The following is a 14,761-nucleotide window of genomic DNA, read 5'->3' on the forward strand; positions in this document are numbered from 1 at the left end:
CAATTCATCTCTGTAACTCGGATCCGGCAAGCAGTCGACACAGATGTATAACTGAAGTCTGAAGCATTTCCCACTCCGAGGAGGAAGCAGCGAAGCGAAAAATGTCAGATCTGGTCGCGACGTCGCCGTCGCAAGCGCCGAGATCCGCCACAGACTTCTTCTCGGATCCTTACGACTCCCATCCTCTATGGTTCAAGCCTTCCCTCTTCCTCTCACCTGGCTTCGACTCCGAGTCCTACATCTCTGAGCTTCGTACATTCGTTCCCTTTGACACTCTCCGATCCGAGCTCCGGTCCCACCTTGCATCTCTGAACCGTGAACTTGTTGATCTCATCAACCGAGACTATGCCGATTTCGTCAATTTAAGCACTAAGCTCGTCGATATCGATGCTGCTGTTGTCCGTATGCGCGCTCCGCTTCTTGAGCTCCGTGAGAAGATCACTGCATTCCGTGGATCCGTGGAGGCCGCACTTTTCGCTTTAAGGAATGGATTGCAGCAGCGCTCTGATGCTGCTGCCGCTAGGGAGGTTCTCGAATTGTTGCTCGACACATTTCATGTGGTATCCAAGGTACATGATTCTACTCAGCAAGTGTAATCTCGAGTCTTATTTCATGTCGGGTTACATATTTCAGCGATTATTTTTAGTTTGGTTGCTATAGAGATCTAGATCACGGGATTTATGTAAGCTTGTCCTAGTATATCCTCTCAGTGATAGTTTCTATAATATCTTCAATAAGTTTTTGATTCTTAATGGTTATGCATTGTAGTTCCGTTTATGCTGAGCAAAGATATTTCGCAATTGCATTTAGATAATACTCAATGCTTGACGTAAATAGTGCCTATTCCATTGTAAATGTAGGTTGAAAAGCTTATTAAAGTTCTACCAAGTACTCCTTCGGATTGGCAAAACGAGGATGCGAATTCCATTGGAAAGAGCTCTATGAATGATGAGAACTCTACGCAGCAAGATGGCACAACCATGAGAGAAACCCAGAGCATGCTTTTGGAAAGAATAGCTAGTGAAATGAATCGCCTCAAGTTCTATATGGCTCATGCACAGGTCTCCATCATGCATTTACTTTTTTTTTTCCTTTTTTTGCGAAGTCATAATTCCTAGGCTCAATATTATAGATTGCATTAGAAATGAACCTCTGTTTCTTTTACAAGAAGTTTCAAGTATACTGCATTTGACAGTAGTGTATTGGGGATCAAAATAGTTGAATATAGGGCTTGAGAAGAGGCTGTGCTGTTAGGAAAATTCATTGGCTTTGAGAAGATTGCTAAAAAAAATTGATTACATTTACATAATAAAATCTTCTATCAGTTCTCTGGTGTTCTGCAAAACTCCAGTATACTTGTTAGCCTCAGAAGACAACAGAAAGTCTTATGACTGATGCTCACTACTTTTTTCTGTTATGCCAGTACAGAACCTGCCTTTCATTGAGAACATGGAGAAGAGAATTCAGAGCGCTAGTGTGTTATTAGATGCTAGCCTGGGTCATTGCTTCATTGATGGGCTAAACAACAGAGATACTAGTGTCCTTTACAACTGCTTACGTGCATACGCTGCCATTGATAACACCAACAATGCAGAAGAATTTTTTCGTACAACTATTGTGGCTCCATTTATACATAAACTTATCACACATGAAACATCAACGCATGCTGCTGGATCATCCGGAGATGAACTTGAAAACGATTACAAACAGATCAAGCATTTTATTGCGAAGGACTGTAAAATGCTGCTAGAAATAGCTTCAACGGGTAATTGACTCAAATCTTTGTGCGATCATATATGTTGTAGACATCCAAACACCTTTTTGAAGTTCCATGTTTCTCTTAAAATATTTTTTTCCTGTTAACATTTTAAGATATTGTTTACCCAATTAACACAGTAGCCTAGGGTTCATGGCTTATTCGCTTTTTAGTGGTGCTTTTTTTATATTTAACTCATTGTATCTTTGCCTGATATCTTGTTCTAAAACAGACAAATCTGGCTTACACGTCTTCAACTTCTTGGCCAATTCAATCCTGAAAGAAGTTCTTTCGGCAATCCAGAAAGTCAAACCAGGAGCATTTTCTCCTGGAAGGCCTACAGAGTTCTTAAAGAATTACAAGGCAAGCTTGGATTTCCTGGCATATCTTGAAGGTAGAGTAACTGATGGTTATCTTCCTCTGACCTTGATCACATGGCTTATTTGAGATGCATTACTGATATTTATGTGACTTATTTGAGCATAAAACTTAATTGAATTCTAGGTGCTGAAGTTATTGGGATATTTTTCAGTTTTCTCATACCATGTACTTCTTATGAAGGTTATTGTCCGTCAAGGTCTGCTGTAACTAAGTTTCGAGCTGAAGCTATATACATTGAATTCATGAAGCAATGGAATGTGGGAGTATATTTTTCACTGAGGTACTTAAGAAATATCATAGATGGCTATCGATTTACCTTTAGATTAGTGGTTTCTCAGCTTCTCTAACTAAAAAAATACATAATTTCAGGTTTCAGGAGATAGCTGGAGCCTTGGATTCTGCTCTTACTTCTCCTTCTCTGGTTTTCATTCAGGATTCAGATCAACAGAGTTTGCTCAACTTAATTCTCAGACAGAGTGGTACTCTTTTAGAGTGCTTGCGATCGTGCTGGAAAGAAGATGTTCTCGTTTTCTCTGCTGCTGATAAATTTCTTCGCTTGACCTTGCAGCTTCTTTCGAGGTTTGTGAAATTTGAGTGTAATATTATCCATGTTTACTAGTTTTTTGTTTGAATTCTAATTTTGATTATGTGTTCATGACATGTAGATATAGCATTTGGGTGTCATCTGCTCTGAATACTAGAAAGAGTAATGCCAGCCCGAGTCCTGGTTGTGAATGGGCAGTTTCAGGCATTGCAGAAGATTTTGTATATGTAAGTTACTTCTTATGTGGATTGTTTCTGAGCTCCTCTTAGTTTGGACATTTTGGCATTTCTGCAATTTCGTGTTTACTATGTCAGCTGCAGTTATGTGCCGTTGGATAGCTTAATTTTCATTATGTTAGAATATAATGAAAAAAAAATGCTGTGGAAAATAAGTAAACTCGGAATATTTTCTTTTCACATAAATACATGAATTCAGATCATATAGACCAATTTCTTCATCAGTTGTTTTTTTTTGGGAATATTTACGTTTCCTTCCTGGCAGGTTATACATGATGTAAATTTTCTAGTCTCAGAAGTTTGTGGCGATTACCTTGGACATGTATCACAGTATTTATCTTCATGCTCCACTGAAGTTATTGATGTGGTGAGGATGAGCATAGAACAGGGTGGGGCATCATTAGAGAAAGTCTTACCTATAGTTACCAAGACAATAATTGATGTCATTGTTGATAAATCCGTTGAGGTAAAGCCCGGAGTAATCCTTAGATCCAGATTTGTTTGACTATTTTAGTGGCACCGGCAAGAACAGTGTTGTGTATAACTTGCTGTATAGCTGAATTAGATTGGAGTTATTCTCCATGTGTCACACATTTTCACTCTGTAATAGTAAATGCTTTCTTCTCTCCAATAGGACCTAAGGCAGCTCAAGGGAATAACCGCTACGTATAGGATGACTAATAAGCCACTACCTGTTAGGCATTCACCATACGTCGTCGGGCTACTTCGTCCTGTAAAGGTATTCATTCATTCATCTTTGGGGTTGCGATTTTTAAAAAGTTTCATTATTACTTGACTGGTGAATTCTAAAGTGGTGGATTATTGCACCTCTCTTTTACAAGGCTTTTTTGGAGGGAGACAAGGCTAGACATTACTTGACCGAAAAAACAAGGGAGGAGTTACTGCATGGTACTGTCACTGAAATTACCAGGCGGTATTATGAATTAGCTGCTGAACTAGTTAGCGTGGTAAGTACTCTGTTTTGAACACTCTTTCGAGGATTTTTGATTAGTATAATAACACTTGACAACACTATTTTAAGAAATTATCCAAAACTAAAAATAGTATTTGAATTGAATCATATTATTTCCGCCCCTACAAATCGTATTCAAACTCTTATTATGTGTTGTAAAAGATGGTAGAGGTACTGACTGTAATTATGTCACAGGCAAGAAAAACAGAGTCATCGCTTCAGAAATTACGTCAAAATGCACAGAGACGAGCAGGTGCAGCGTCAGGTGTTTCTGATCAAAATGTATCTGAAACAGACAAGATGTGTATGCAGTTGTTCCTTGATATTCAGGTAACCTTCCTCATGATGTCTGATTGTGGGATCAATATACTCTGCAAATTTTAGTTTATGAGGAAGTAACATGGTCTGGTTAATAACTTGCCAGGAGTATGGCCGAAACGTGACTGCACTGGGGTTGATACCGGCAGATATCCCGGCTTATTGTTCCTTTTGGCAATGCGTTGCACCTGCAGATAGGCAAAACACAATCAGTGTTTGAAGAATCCCACTGCATTTTTATACAGCACTGTGGTATCATGTCTTATAATCAGAAAAATACTGCCTCTTCTTTTCTTCGCTTGTGTTTGGTTGTTATAGTTGATGAGAAGAAGAGGAAGAGAGTTTTTGTTGAAAGAGAGAGGTGTTTTCAGAAGTCTCATATTGAGAGATCATGACATAGTGGCAAGCTGTGGCCGGCCATTCAAATATTTTGTAGGACTATTTCAGTTTCATCTTTAAGTATATAAACAACACGCACCAAAGGGAATGAAACTTACTTCCAACTTACTGTACTTTATTTTTATTTTTCATGTATAATTAAACCAAAGAAAACATAAGTCTGTTTTTCGAAATACTGCTTTCTATTTTTTTTTTTGGTTTAAGAGCGTATAAAAACGTTTTATGGAAACGAAAACGAAATATGGAAAACGTTTTCAATATTCTGAACAAGAAATATATATAATTGAGAAAAAATAAAAAAAATGTAAAACGATATAGCCGCCGTATACAGAAAAAAAAAACCCTAGAGACACTGTTGGCAGTGTATTGGCATCTAAGAAGAGCACCAAGCCCCATTGTCGAGAACAACCCGCAGACAAAAAAGAATCCCTGAAAATAATCTTACATGGCTGAAATCTCGGCGACTTCGTTTCCTTCTTCTTCTTCCTCTGCTCTCTTGTTCCGTAGCTCCCACAATGGTACTCTCTCCCCCTCCATTTCTCATTTTGCTCAGCTTCGTTTCCTTGTTTTTATATTATTACCAATAGCTCTACTTTTGAATACAAAATTCTCCCTTTCTCCGACAGTTACCATTTCCGGTGTCTATTTTAACCACCGAGAATTTGCAAATGGGACCCTTGTTCAAAATATTGAATTGATAGATGTTCCAACGGGTTTTATAATCGTAATGTACCTTTGATATTCTGATATGTCTTCTCAGGTAGCTCAAAATGTCAGAATGTAGCTTGTCCAAGAACCACTTCCCAGTTCCAAGAGGTACTTGTAATTGAGATTAACAATAATGCTTATCTTATCTCTTGTTTCTCCGATTCTTGCTTCTGAATTCTTTATTTGTTACTCTCCATTGCAGCTATCTGTGAGACGAAGCCAGATTGTTGGCAATGCCGTTTTTACGGGTCATGCTTCCGCATCCCGCAGCTGCAAGAACCAAGGTGAAGTTTGAATCAGCCCAATTTCTTTTAAAGTCATATTCTTTGTCCCCTCTTGATGACCTTTTCCTGTTTTTTATGTACCTTCCATTAGTACGTTTTAAACCCTTTGTGGTCTTGAATGTTGCACAGCTATCCGAGCTGTTCTCTCCAGTGATGGAACTGCCCTGGCTAATGATTCAAAGGAGGCTGGACTTCGTGGGAAGCTGAAGAAGGTCGTTCTAGCTTACAGTGGAGGTTTAGATACCTCTGTCATCGTGCCATGGCTAAAGTATGTTTTTCCTTCTTTCTTGAGTTTATGTTTTACCTCTAGCAAGATTATATTTTGGATCTTCCTCTGGTTAGGACACAACTAGTTTAGATAGCTTTGATGCTAATATTTTCTTGGAAGTTTAACCCATCCACTACACTTGCATGTTTTGCAGGGAGAACTATGGTTGTGAAGTTGTGTGTTTCACTGCCGATGTTGGTCAGGTACATTACAAATTTGACAAATGTGACTGGTTTTGCTAAGAAAATGTTTGTTTTGCATTTACATATGTCTTCTCATCCTCTCTAAATGGTTGATATGAAGGGAATAAAAGAGTTGGATGGTTTAGAACAAAAGGCAAAGGCTAGTGGTGCTTCTCAGTTGGTTGTTAAGGATCTCACAGAGGAGTTTGTTAAAGATTACATATTCCCTTGTCTTAGAGCTGGTGCCATCTATGAACGAAAATACTTACTTGGTACCTCCATGGCTCGGCCTGTCATTGCCAAGGTGACATTTCTATCTGTTTTATATGATCGAATTGTAGAGAACCCCAATAAATCTAATATCTGATTACATCTTTTGGATTATCTATTGTCACTAATAGTCTAATACAATTTCTAAATTATTAGGCCATGGTTGATGTAGCAGCAGAGGTTGGAGCTGACGCCGTTGCCCATGGGTGTACTGGCAAAGGAAATGACCAGGTATGTACTTAATGTCTTGCTAATGCGCACGTTAGAAGAACACTTACATTGATTCTTATGTTACTTTCTGTACTGATTGAACAGGTTCGGTTTGAGCTTACCTTCTTTTCGTTAAACCCTGAACTTAAAGTTGTGGCACCATGGAGAGAATGGGAAATCCAAGGCAGAGAAGATGCCATTGAGTATGCAAAAAAGCATAATGTTCCCGTCCCAGTGACAAAGAAATCTATTTACAGCCGGGATAGGAACTTGTGGCACCTTAGTCATGAGGTAAAGTAAAAGTCATATGGTGGTTTGCATTTCTTTTTGGATACAAATTGTTTCTGTTTCTCACATTGCTCAGTTCATGCTCTGAAATCAAACTTTTTTTTTGTATTGTTGAAAGGGTGATCTATTGGAAGATCCAGCAAACGAGCCGAAGAAAGATATGTACATGTTAAGTGTAGATCCTGAAGATGCTCCTGATCAGCCTGAGTAAGTTGCTGCTTTTATCTAAACCTCTGTTCGGAATTTCTTCTAGTCCTTGTGCAATCCCACAAGGTTTGTAGTGGATTCTAGCTGTGTTGACAGTTTTAAAATTATAGTAAAAACTATAGTTGAGTCAGTTAGCTACAGAGCGCACAGCTTAGCCTCGTTAATCAAGTCTCTTTATGATGTGTAGTCTTTTCTGAGTAAAGGAGTCAACCTGTTTAGCTGCTATCAAATTTATATACCAAGTGTACGGATTTTACAATTTGCATCCTAACTTTGGATACTTGAACACTTGAGCAGATACATCGAAATCGGGATAGAGTCTGGACTGCCAGTGGCACTGAACGGGAAGGCTTTGAGTCCAGCCACACTTCTGACCGAGTTAAACACCATAGGAGGAAAACACGGGATTGGGCGAATCGACATGGTCGAGAACCGTCTGGTTGGGATGAAATCACGGGGTGTGTATGAAACTCCCGGGGGCACCATCCTCTTTGCAGCAGTACAGGAACTAGAATCCCTCACCCTAGACAGAGAGAGTATTCAGGTAAAAGACTCGTTAGCACTGAAATACGCAGAGATGGTCTATGCGGGGAGATGGTTTGATCCGCTTAGGGAGTCCATGGATGCTTTCATGGAGAAGATAACTGAGACAACCACGGGATCTGTGACACTGAAGCTGTACAAAGGATCTGTGTCGGTTACAGCGCGCAAGAGTCCAAACAGTTTGTATAGACAGGACATATCTTCGTTCGAAGGGAGTGAGATCTACAACCAAGCAGATGCAGCCGGGTTTATTCGTCTTTACGGGCTTCCAATGAGAGTTAGAGCAATGCTTGAGAAAGGAATCTAGAAAGGGTTTCATTCATGTCTACATGGAATTGAGCCTGACATAAGAACGTCCCTTATTGTGATGCATTTGGCTTCACTTTGCTATAATGTTGAAATAATTCTATCAAATTGAATATTGTGCTTCTCTTTCATGACATGTGTAACTCAAGTTATATTTCTGTTAATGGTGCGACTTACAACTGCATTTATATTCTTCTATTTTCTGAAATCATTTGCAAGCTTTTTGATTTTATCAGATCAAAAGACTGTTGTTGGATAACACGATGATAAAATACGAAATTCCCATCTCATTTAACGATTTTTAAACTAAGAATATTAATCTTGTATTTTTTTGTTCAGTTCATAAGTTATTTTTTTTTATGTCAACAAAAAGGACAGTTTTGCTCGGTGTTAAAATTTTATTTAAGATTGGGGTTTCTTCCTCCTTGCTCAAGCAAACACTTCTCATTCTTTTACTCTCTCTCTCTCTCTCTCTCAGATCCGTGTGAAGCTTTTCTGATTTGCAATGGACGGTGGTGCCGAAGGATCGCAGCAGCCTCATCTCATTCTAGCCCACAAGCTTTTCCTCCTCACTCAATCCGATGTTCCAGACATCGAGAAAGTCCAGCTCAAGTCTGAGGTTTTGGATTTCATCAAATCCGATAGTTAAGCAGCTCGATTTCTCTTATCCGATGACAATTAACTTATGATTGCTTCGAGATTTTATGTTCCTAATGTTTTGGTTGGTATTTTTGCTAGGTATGGCTCCCTTGTACGAAACCCTAGCGGCTACATCGGTGCTAGAGTTGAATCAGAGCTTGCTAGATTCTATGCGGGCCAATAACGAAGAGGAGCTTAAAAAGCTTGACGAGAAGTAAGTTTCCTTGATTCGTATTCCTATTTGAAATTTGAGTTCTCGTATTACTGTCTATTAGATTAGATTGATGTAGGGTAACACTGTAGCATTTTGATCAGCTGGGTTTGGAATTGGATGTTTCAGAATTGCGTTTGCCATAATCCTCTTTTTCCTTTTGGGAATCTCTATGTTCCTTTGTAGCTCATGTGAAGATTTTGGGAATCACTATGATTCTATGTAATTTCGATATTTATTGTGTTTGGTGTTTTCTTACGTATTCCTTTCCGTCCCCTTTGTTTAGAATTGCTGACGCAGAAGAAAATTTGGGTGAAAGTGAAGTACGTGAAGCTCATCTTGCTAAGGCTTTGTATTTCATCAGGATTAGTGATAAGGTATGTTACCATGTCAAAGTTAATAGTTATGCACTTCACAGAACTTCCTTGACCATTAAATTTTTGTTTTGCAATTCTAGGAGAATGCTTTGGAGCAGCTGAAACTCACTGAAGGCAAAACTGTAGCTGTAGGGCAGAAGATGGACCTTGTCTTCTATACATTGCAGCTTGCTTTTTTCTATATGGACTTCGACCTTGTATCAAAGAGCATTGACAAAGCAAAAAAGTAAGTGTCAGTGTGGCTTTTTGGCTGCATTGAGACTACACTTCATGGTTGTTAACGCAACTGAAAACTTTGATCTAACACTTTCCGTTTTGCCTTGCCAGATTGTTTGAAGAGGGTGGTGACTGGGAGAGGAAGAACAGGCTGAAGGTCTATGAAGGTTTGTACTGCATGTCCACCAGAAATTTTAAGAAGGCTGCCAGCTTATTTCTGGATTCGATATCAACCTTCACAACATATGAAATTTTTCCATATGAGACCTTTATATTCTACACCGTCCTGACAAGCATCATAACTCTGGACAGAGTTTCGCTTAAGCAGAAGGTAGTTGTCAATTGCTCTGTCCTCTACTTCGAATTATCTAAATTAAGTTGGGATAATTTTTTAGTATGTCAACCTTTTAAAATGATGAATCTTTTTTCTTGGTTGAAATTCCTTTTGGAGGATGTGATTCTTTTTGAGAAACTAAGAAAGCGCTACTAATTTGACAGGTTGTTGATGCACCGGAGATATTAACTGTTCTTGGGAAGATTCCGTTCCTTTCTGAATTTCTGAACTCCTTGTACGAGTGCCAGTACAAGGCGTTTTTCTCAGCATTTGGTAAGTTCATTACAAGCACTAGATATCAAATTTTCGCATGGATGTTGCCTGTTCTGCATGTTTACTAAACTTCATTATTGGGGTATGTTCTCAGCTGGAATGGCTGAGCAAATCAAGTTTGACCGTTACTTGTACCCTCATTTCCGGTTCTACATGAGGGAGGTGAGAACGGTGGTATACTCACAGTTTTTGGAATCGTACAAGAGTGTGACAGTTGAAGCGATGGCAAAGGCCTTTGGCGTTTCCGTGGATTTCATTGATCAGTAAGCACACTAATGAGCACTCTTTTCGTATCTTTTAGTTGCCAGCTCTTTATTTAGAAGCAGAAAAATACAAAGTTAAAACCGGCTTCAAATGTTACAGGGAGCTCTCACGCTTCATTGCTGCTGGGAAGCTTCACTGCAAGATAGACAAAGTTGCAGGTGTTCTGGAGACGAACCGTCCTGATGCAAAGAATGCACTCTACCAGGCAACAATCAAGCAAGGGGATTTCTTGCTAAACAGGATCCAGAAGCTATCTCGTGTGATCGATCTGTGAGCATTGCGACATGTTTTCTGCTTCTTGGCACTTTCTTCAAGCTTTGCAACTTGGGAACTCAAAACGGTAGAATCTTAAGGTCTGAGAAACGATATGAATTTGGGATTTTGAGATGAATACATGTTGTCTCAATTGACTCTAGTTTGTTTTTTAGTGGTGCATTTCTCAAGAACAAAGAGCAAGTTTAATCTCCAAAAATCATTTTATTCTTCCTTGCATCGCATGCCTTTAAATCTCTTGTTTTCATTGTATCCTTTAGTATTTACTATGGAAAGACTACTTTTAAACCAACAGGTTTTTAACAAAAAAAAAAGGTTAATTAGCCAACAATACATAAGTTTCTACTATGTCAAGGTAATACTTCATCTTCATACAAAGTAATAACCGACAATGTAAAAATTTTGGAAAGACTTGCTTGTCCTTAGTGGAACTTGGTAAGAGTAAGCAATTAATTTGCAGATTATTCCACGGATGTCTGTTAGTGGTAGGTGGGATCCGTAACCACATGTATGTCCCATTCACCACTATTAGGATTGATATGATTTTTGTTTCTTACTGTCAAAATGACTTCTTTTTGTTAAGACTTACTTACTACTAACAAACCTTGTTATTGTTTTGTTTTGTAATACGTTCTTGAGTTACTTCCAACTCTTTCTTTGTATTCACTTTTGTACATTTGCTCTCATCTTATCAGCCTATTTATCTACCTTTATATCTCAAAGTGAAGCATAACAATGAATATTTCGAGCAATTTATAAAAGATGAAATTAGGAATTAAATCCAAAGAAGACACATGGATTAAAAGTTTAATAAAACAGTAATTAAAAGCAAAAGAAAAAAGAAAAATACTTGGGTAGAGATCAGTGAGCATCTTGAAGCCATACAATACATAAGACAATTCTCTTAAACATAACTTTATCCTCTCATCACTTTTCCTAAATTTCCTGGAGAAATCTATCTTCCGGAAGGAAATGCATGCGATCGACTTCAAAGAGATTCAGGAAAAGCTCACAAATGGATTCCGACCTTGGCAACGATCGTTTCAGTTCTGGGCTCGTGCCACCGATATCTACACTGGATACAAGGTTTCTCTTTCATGGTACTCCTTTTCTTCTTCATGTTTCGTTTTCTGCTTCCTTTTCTTATGCTTTTCTGGAATTTCTGAATCTGTTGTTTCTGCTGGTGCTTTTTGTTTTTTTTTGTTTTAGGTCTTTCAACTTCGAATGAACTTTGTCAAGGATGTGACCAAGCACGAGGAAATGTGGGAGAGACAACATGAACTTGCTGCTCACAAAATTTACTCTATGTGCTCTGACCTTGGTGGGTTCTTCCTTAAGGTAATAATGTGCCTTCTTGTCTTGTTTGATTCCCATTTCTCCATAAACTGTGGAGGTTTGTTGTTTCTTGGATTGTTTAGAGTTGCCAGTGACGAGTGTTTTTTACATTTTCAATAGATTGCACAAATTCTAGGGAAACCTGACTTGGCTCCAGCTGCGTGGGTGAGAAAACTCGTCACTTTGTGTGATCAAGCTCCTGCCACATCATTCGATGCCGTTCGAGTTGTCCTTGAGAAAGAGTTGGGTCAAAGCATCGAACAAGTGTTTGAAACATTTGATGCTAAGCCTCTTGGTTCTGCTTCTATTGCTCAGGTACTACATTCTGCATCACTCATAGTTTTAGAACCTATGCAGAGTATTACCATGCACGCTTTTAGAGTCAGATTAAGATTATAGTATGGTTAAGTAAGTCTCAACATGTATGCGTAAGTCTCTGCACCCCTTCCCCTGTTTTGCATGAGGTGTATCTTTGGCATGGAACTCTAGTGACATTTTCATGCTTATGTTACTATGAAATTAAACATTTTTGCTTTATGAAGTTGAATCATTTAACTCATCAGGTTACTAGGAACAACTCGTATCTCTTCTCGGCTATTTCGTTTTCCTGATGTGAATTTCTTGAGTGTATGGTGCTTGACATACGCTATTTATGAGTAAAGATGCAAGCGAAACAAATATTTTCAATTTTCTTTTTGCTTCTATTTAGGTACACCGAGCAAGAGTAAAGTGTGACAAAAGGGATGTTGTTGTAAAGGTAATAAATAATCAGGAGACTACTGAAATCCTCCTAGCCTCTTTTCAATTACTTTCTGAATATGCTACCACATGTTTAGGTCCAACATCCTGGAGTGGAGAAATTGATGATGATAGATATAAGAAACTTGCAACTATTTGCATTATTCATGCAGAAAACTGATCTCAAATTTGACTTGTTCTCCATAACAAAGGAAATCGAGAAGCAGGTGTATATCATTTCTAGCTTTTAAGGATATCTGGCAAGAATTTTAACTGCCTCCAAGTCACCTTAAGTCCTTGTTTTTTATTTTCTAGATTGGGTATGAATTCGACTTTATAAGGGAGGCCAATGCAATGGAAAAGATCCGACGTTTTCTTTACGATAACAATAGAAAGAGTCCTGTTCTGGTTCCCAGAGTGCTACCAAATTTGGTGACCAGGTAATTGTTCTTATATCAACGTTATTTCAATAATGTTTAAGGCTTTTTAAATTCTCCTGTTTCACTGATCAAGTTATAGTTCTTGTCTTTTTGACAACATCTCTTTTCATTCAAAATTATTTTATTTTTGGTTCTATTGCTTGACTGATGAGTAATGAGTGCTGATCAGAGGAATAACCATAATAACCACAGGAAGGTTCTGGTTATGGATTACATTAACGGAATCCCAATCTTGAGCCTCGGTGATGAGATGGCCAAAAGAGGGATAAATCCACGCGGTAAACTCGCAGAGGCAGCAAAACTGTAAGCTCCTCCATTATCTTCTGATATATTTTTTTTTTTTCCAATGCTTGAGAGCTATTATGTTGTCATTTCGTTGTGTTTTGGCTACCATTTGTGGATATTTTCTGATGCTGCACTGAAAATTGAAAAACATATTTTTTGTATTCCTTCCAGCAATATACTTAACAGTTTGTCCCAAGCATATGGCCAAATGATACTGAAGAGTGGTTTCTTTCATGCGGATCCACATCCTGGGAACATCCTGATTTGTAAAGGTTCAGAGGCAAGTCATTTTTTGTTTATAGCTAGTTATTCCTCAGCAGTTTAATTGACTAACTGTTGTCGTTCGATAGGTTTTATTGTCTATATATATCTTAAGTTGTAATCGTGTTTCCCGTCATCAGGTTGCACTTCTGGACTATGGTCAAGTGAAGGAACTCCCTGACCACCTGAGACTTGGTTATGCAAATTTGGTAATTGCCATCGCTGATAATGATGCCTCATTGGCTTTACAGAGCTTTAGGTGAAGTAACTTTGTTATCATAATATAATTATGGTTTTAGTTGAAGCTAAAATTGGTTAGAGTTACCTGATGGAATTAGTGTAGCATATGAGTGATTATTCCTGAAACTGTTTCTGACTTTTCTGTGGTGAAAATTCAGGGAACTTGGTATAGCTACCATGGCCAAGTGTAAGAATGAGCAACAAGAGCTTCTTCAGTTAGCAAAAACAATGTTTGACACAGAGATGCCTCCTGGTACAACAGTTTTGCAACCTTTCTCAGAAGACTCTTCGATAAAAAAGATTTCGGTTGAGGTAAAAACACACAACACCTAAACAGTTGAGAAAGAAGGAAAACCGCTAACAGTCGCCTGTGTGTTGTTGGATTTACTGCAACAATTGACTTTGTTTGTTTGTTGGTTGTGGAAAGGCATTTCCGGAGGAACTATTCTCGGTTCTTCGTACGGTAGTACTGTTAAGAGGACTCAGTGTAGGGATTGGGATCAATTACTCCTGCTCACAACACTGGAGGTCTATGGCAGAAGAGGCTTTGCTTGCATCAGGAAGACTCTCAACAGGTTAAGACAATGAACAAACTCTTTTATAGTGATTCACCAAATCAGCTTTTTATAATGGAAGTAAAATATTCAGGTAGAAGAAAGCAGAAGCGTCGATTTAGTTCGCTGAGAAGGCTATACCCAGGAGAGAGTTGATAATCATTCTCACCCATCCTTATTTTCTTTATCTATTGCAAATGATACTCTCAAGTCTCAAGTCTCAATCATTACATTACCTCCTGGTTACAGATAAGGCAGCAAGTTGTCCCTTGGTTTGAATATTGAGTTCACCTTATAAATTTTTTGTCATTTTTACATTAAATTAGTGTCAAGTTTAAGCAGAAGAACATTATTAAGTTTTGAAACTCAACTTTTGTGCTATTCTGTGACGAGATACACCGACAACAAAGTTCCATTGCAACTAGGAAATGAATATCAGAAAATGCTT

General features: G+C 38.4%; 4 protein-coding genes across 6 annotated transcripts; all 4 read left to right on the forward strand.

Annotated features, from left to right (window-relative positions):
* Positions 1-21: 21 nt before the first annotated feature.
* On the forward strand, positions 22-4,733 carry LOC17879288 (conserved oligomeric Golgi complex subunit 2). The gene is made up of 12 exons (XM_006283119.2): positions 22-569; positions 861-1,061; positions 1,429-1,765; positions 1,989-2,150; positions 2,318-2,417; positions 2,507-2,716; positions 2,803-2,908; positions 3,183-3,383; positions 3,552-3,656; positions 3,760-3,885; positions 4,086-4,220; positions 4,315-4,733. The coding sequence occupies exons 1-12, from the start codon at positions 102-104 to the stop codon at positions 4,426-4,428; spliced, it is 2,265 nt and encodes a 754-aa protein (XP_006283181.1). The 5' UTR covers positions 22-101; the 3' UTR covers positions 4,429-4,733.
* Positions 4,734-4,945: 212 nt separating this feature from the next.
* Positions 4,946-8,071, forward strand: LOC17879674 (argininosuccinate synthase, chloroplastic). The gene is made up of 10 exons (XM_006283542.2): positions 4,946-5,125; positions 5,368-5,423; positions 5,518-5,599; positions 5,729-5,867; positions 6,022-6,070; positions 6,171-6,353; positions 6,476-6,550; positions 6,635-6,820; positions 6,936-7,024; positions 7,322-8,071. Exons 1-10 carry the CDS (start codon positions 5,053-5,055, stop codon positions 7,872-7,874), a joined length of 1,485 nt encoding a protein of 494 aa, XP_006283604.1. The 5' UTR covers positions 4,946-5,052; the 3' UTR covers positions 7,875-8,071.
* Positions 8,072-8,254: 183 nt separating this feature from the next.
* Positions 8,255-10,694, forward strand: LOC17880532 (26S proteasome non-ATPase regulatory subunit 6 homolog). The gene is made up of 8 exons (XM_006283840.2): positions 8,255-8,517; positions 8,612-8,726; positions 9,010-9,100; positions 9,181-9,326; positions 9,428-9,647; positions 9,815-9,923; positions 10,018-10,186; positions 10,287-10,694. The coding sequence occupies exons 1-8, from the start codon at positions 8,379-8,381 to the stop codon at positions 10,459-10,461; spliced, it is 1,164 nt and encodes a 387-aa protein (XP_006283902.1). The 5' UTR covers positions 8,255-8,378; the 3' UTR covers positions 10,462-10,694.
* Positions 10,695-11,332: 638 nt separating this feature from the next.
* On the forward strand, positions 11,333-14,683 carry LOC17880000 (uncharacterized aarF domain-containing protein kinase 1). Of its 3 annotated transcripts, none has more exons than XM_023779479.1 (12): positions 11,339-11,546; positions 11,670-11,798; positions 11,916-12,110; positions 12,505-12,552; positions 12,632-12,760; positions 12,849-12,973; positions 13,166-13,276; positions 13,430-13,538; positions 13,660-13,778; positions 13,918-14,071; positions 14,187-14,334; positions 14,408-14,683. In XM_023779479.1, exons 1-12 carry the CDS (start codon positions 11,433-11,435, stop codon positions 14,467-14,469), a joined length of 1,443 nt encoding a protein of 480 aa, XP_023635247.1. In that variant the 5' UTR covers positions 11,339-11,432; the 3' UTR covers positions 14,470-14,683. The 3 variants fall into 3 exon arrangements, with proteins under 3 accessions (XP_023635250.1, XP_023635247.1, XP_023635249.1); XM_023779481.1 differs by having other exon boundaries at positions 11,456-11,560; XM_023779482.1 differs by lacking the exons at positions 14,187-14,334; positions 14,408-14,683 and having other exon boundaries at positions 11,333-11,546; positions 13,660-13,728; positions 13,918-14,036.
* Positions 14,684-14,761: the final 78 nt, after the last annotated feature.

The sequence above is a fragment of the Capsella rubella genome, unplaced genomic scaffold (genome assembly GCF_000375325.1).
Source record: "Capsella rubella cultivar Monte Gargano unplaced genomic scaffold, Caprub1_0 scaffold_7, whole genome shotgun sequence".
Classification (NCBI taxonomy): domain Eukaryota; kingdom Viridiplantae; phylum Streptophyta; class Magnoliopsida; order Brassicales; family Brassicaceae; genus Capsella; species Capsella rubella.

What these genes read in the sequence shown, in the direction of transcription:
- LOC17879288 (XM_006283119.2), top strand. Translation starts at nt 102, where the DNA reads ATGTCAGATCTGGTCGCGACGTCGCCGTCGCAAGCGCCGAGATCCGCC. An exon ending in GCTAGAAATAGCTTCAACGG is followed by an intron (nt 1,766 to 1,988) that starts GTAATTGACTCA and finishes GTTCTAAAACAG; the next exon opens with ACAAATCTGGCTTACACGTC. An exon ending in GGCTACTTCGTCCTGTAAAG is followed by an intron (nt 3,657 to 3,759) that starts GTATTCATTCAT and finishes CTCTTTTACAAG; the next exon opens with GCTTTTTTGGAGGGAGACAA.
- LOC17879674 (XM_006283542.2), top strand. Translation starts at nt 5,053, where the DNA reads ATGGCTGAAATCTCGGCGACTTCGTTTCCTTCTTCTTCTTCCTCTGCT. An exon ending in CCGCAGCTGCAAGAACCAAG is followed by an intron (nt 5,600 to 5,728) that starts GTGAAGTTTGAA and finishes AATGTTGCACAG; the next exon opens with CTATCCGAGCTGTTCTCTCC. An exon ending in CTGGCAAAGGAAATGACCAG is followed by an intron (nt 6,551 to 6,634) that starts GTATGTACTTAA and finishes CTGATTGAACAG; the next exon opens with GTTCGGTTTGAGCTTACCTT.
- LOC17880532 (XM_006283840.2), top strand. Translation starts at nt 8,379, where the DNA reads ATGGACGGTGGTGCCGAAGGATCGCAGCAGCCTCATCTCATTCTAGCC. An exon ending in CTTAAAAAGCTTGACGAGAA is followed by an intron (nt 8,727 to 9,009) that starts GTAAGTTTCCTT and finishes CCCTTTGTTTAG; the next exon opens with AATTGCTGACGCAGAAGAAA. An exon ending in GAGTTTCGCTTAAGCAGAAG is followed by an intron (nt 9,648 to 9,814) that starts GTAGTTGTCAAT and finishes CTAATTTGACAG; the next exon opens with GTTGTTGATGCACCGGAGAT.
- LOC17880000 (XM_023779479.1), top strand. Translation starts at nt 11,433, where the DNA reads ATGCATGCGATCGACTTCAAAGAGATTCAGGAAAAGCTCACAAATGGA. An exon ending in AAAGGGATGTTGTTGTAAAG is followed by an intron (nt 12,553 to 12,631) that starts GTAATAAATAAT and finishes CCACATGTTTAG; the next exon opens with GTCCAACATCCTGGAGTGGA. An exon ending in CAAAGGAAATCGAGAAGCAG is followed by an intron (nt 12,761 to 12,848) that starts GTGTATATCATT and finishes TTTATTTTCTAG; the next exon opens with ATTGGGTATGAATTCGACTT.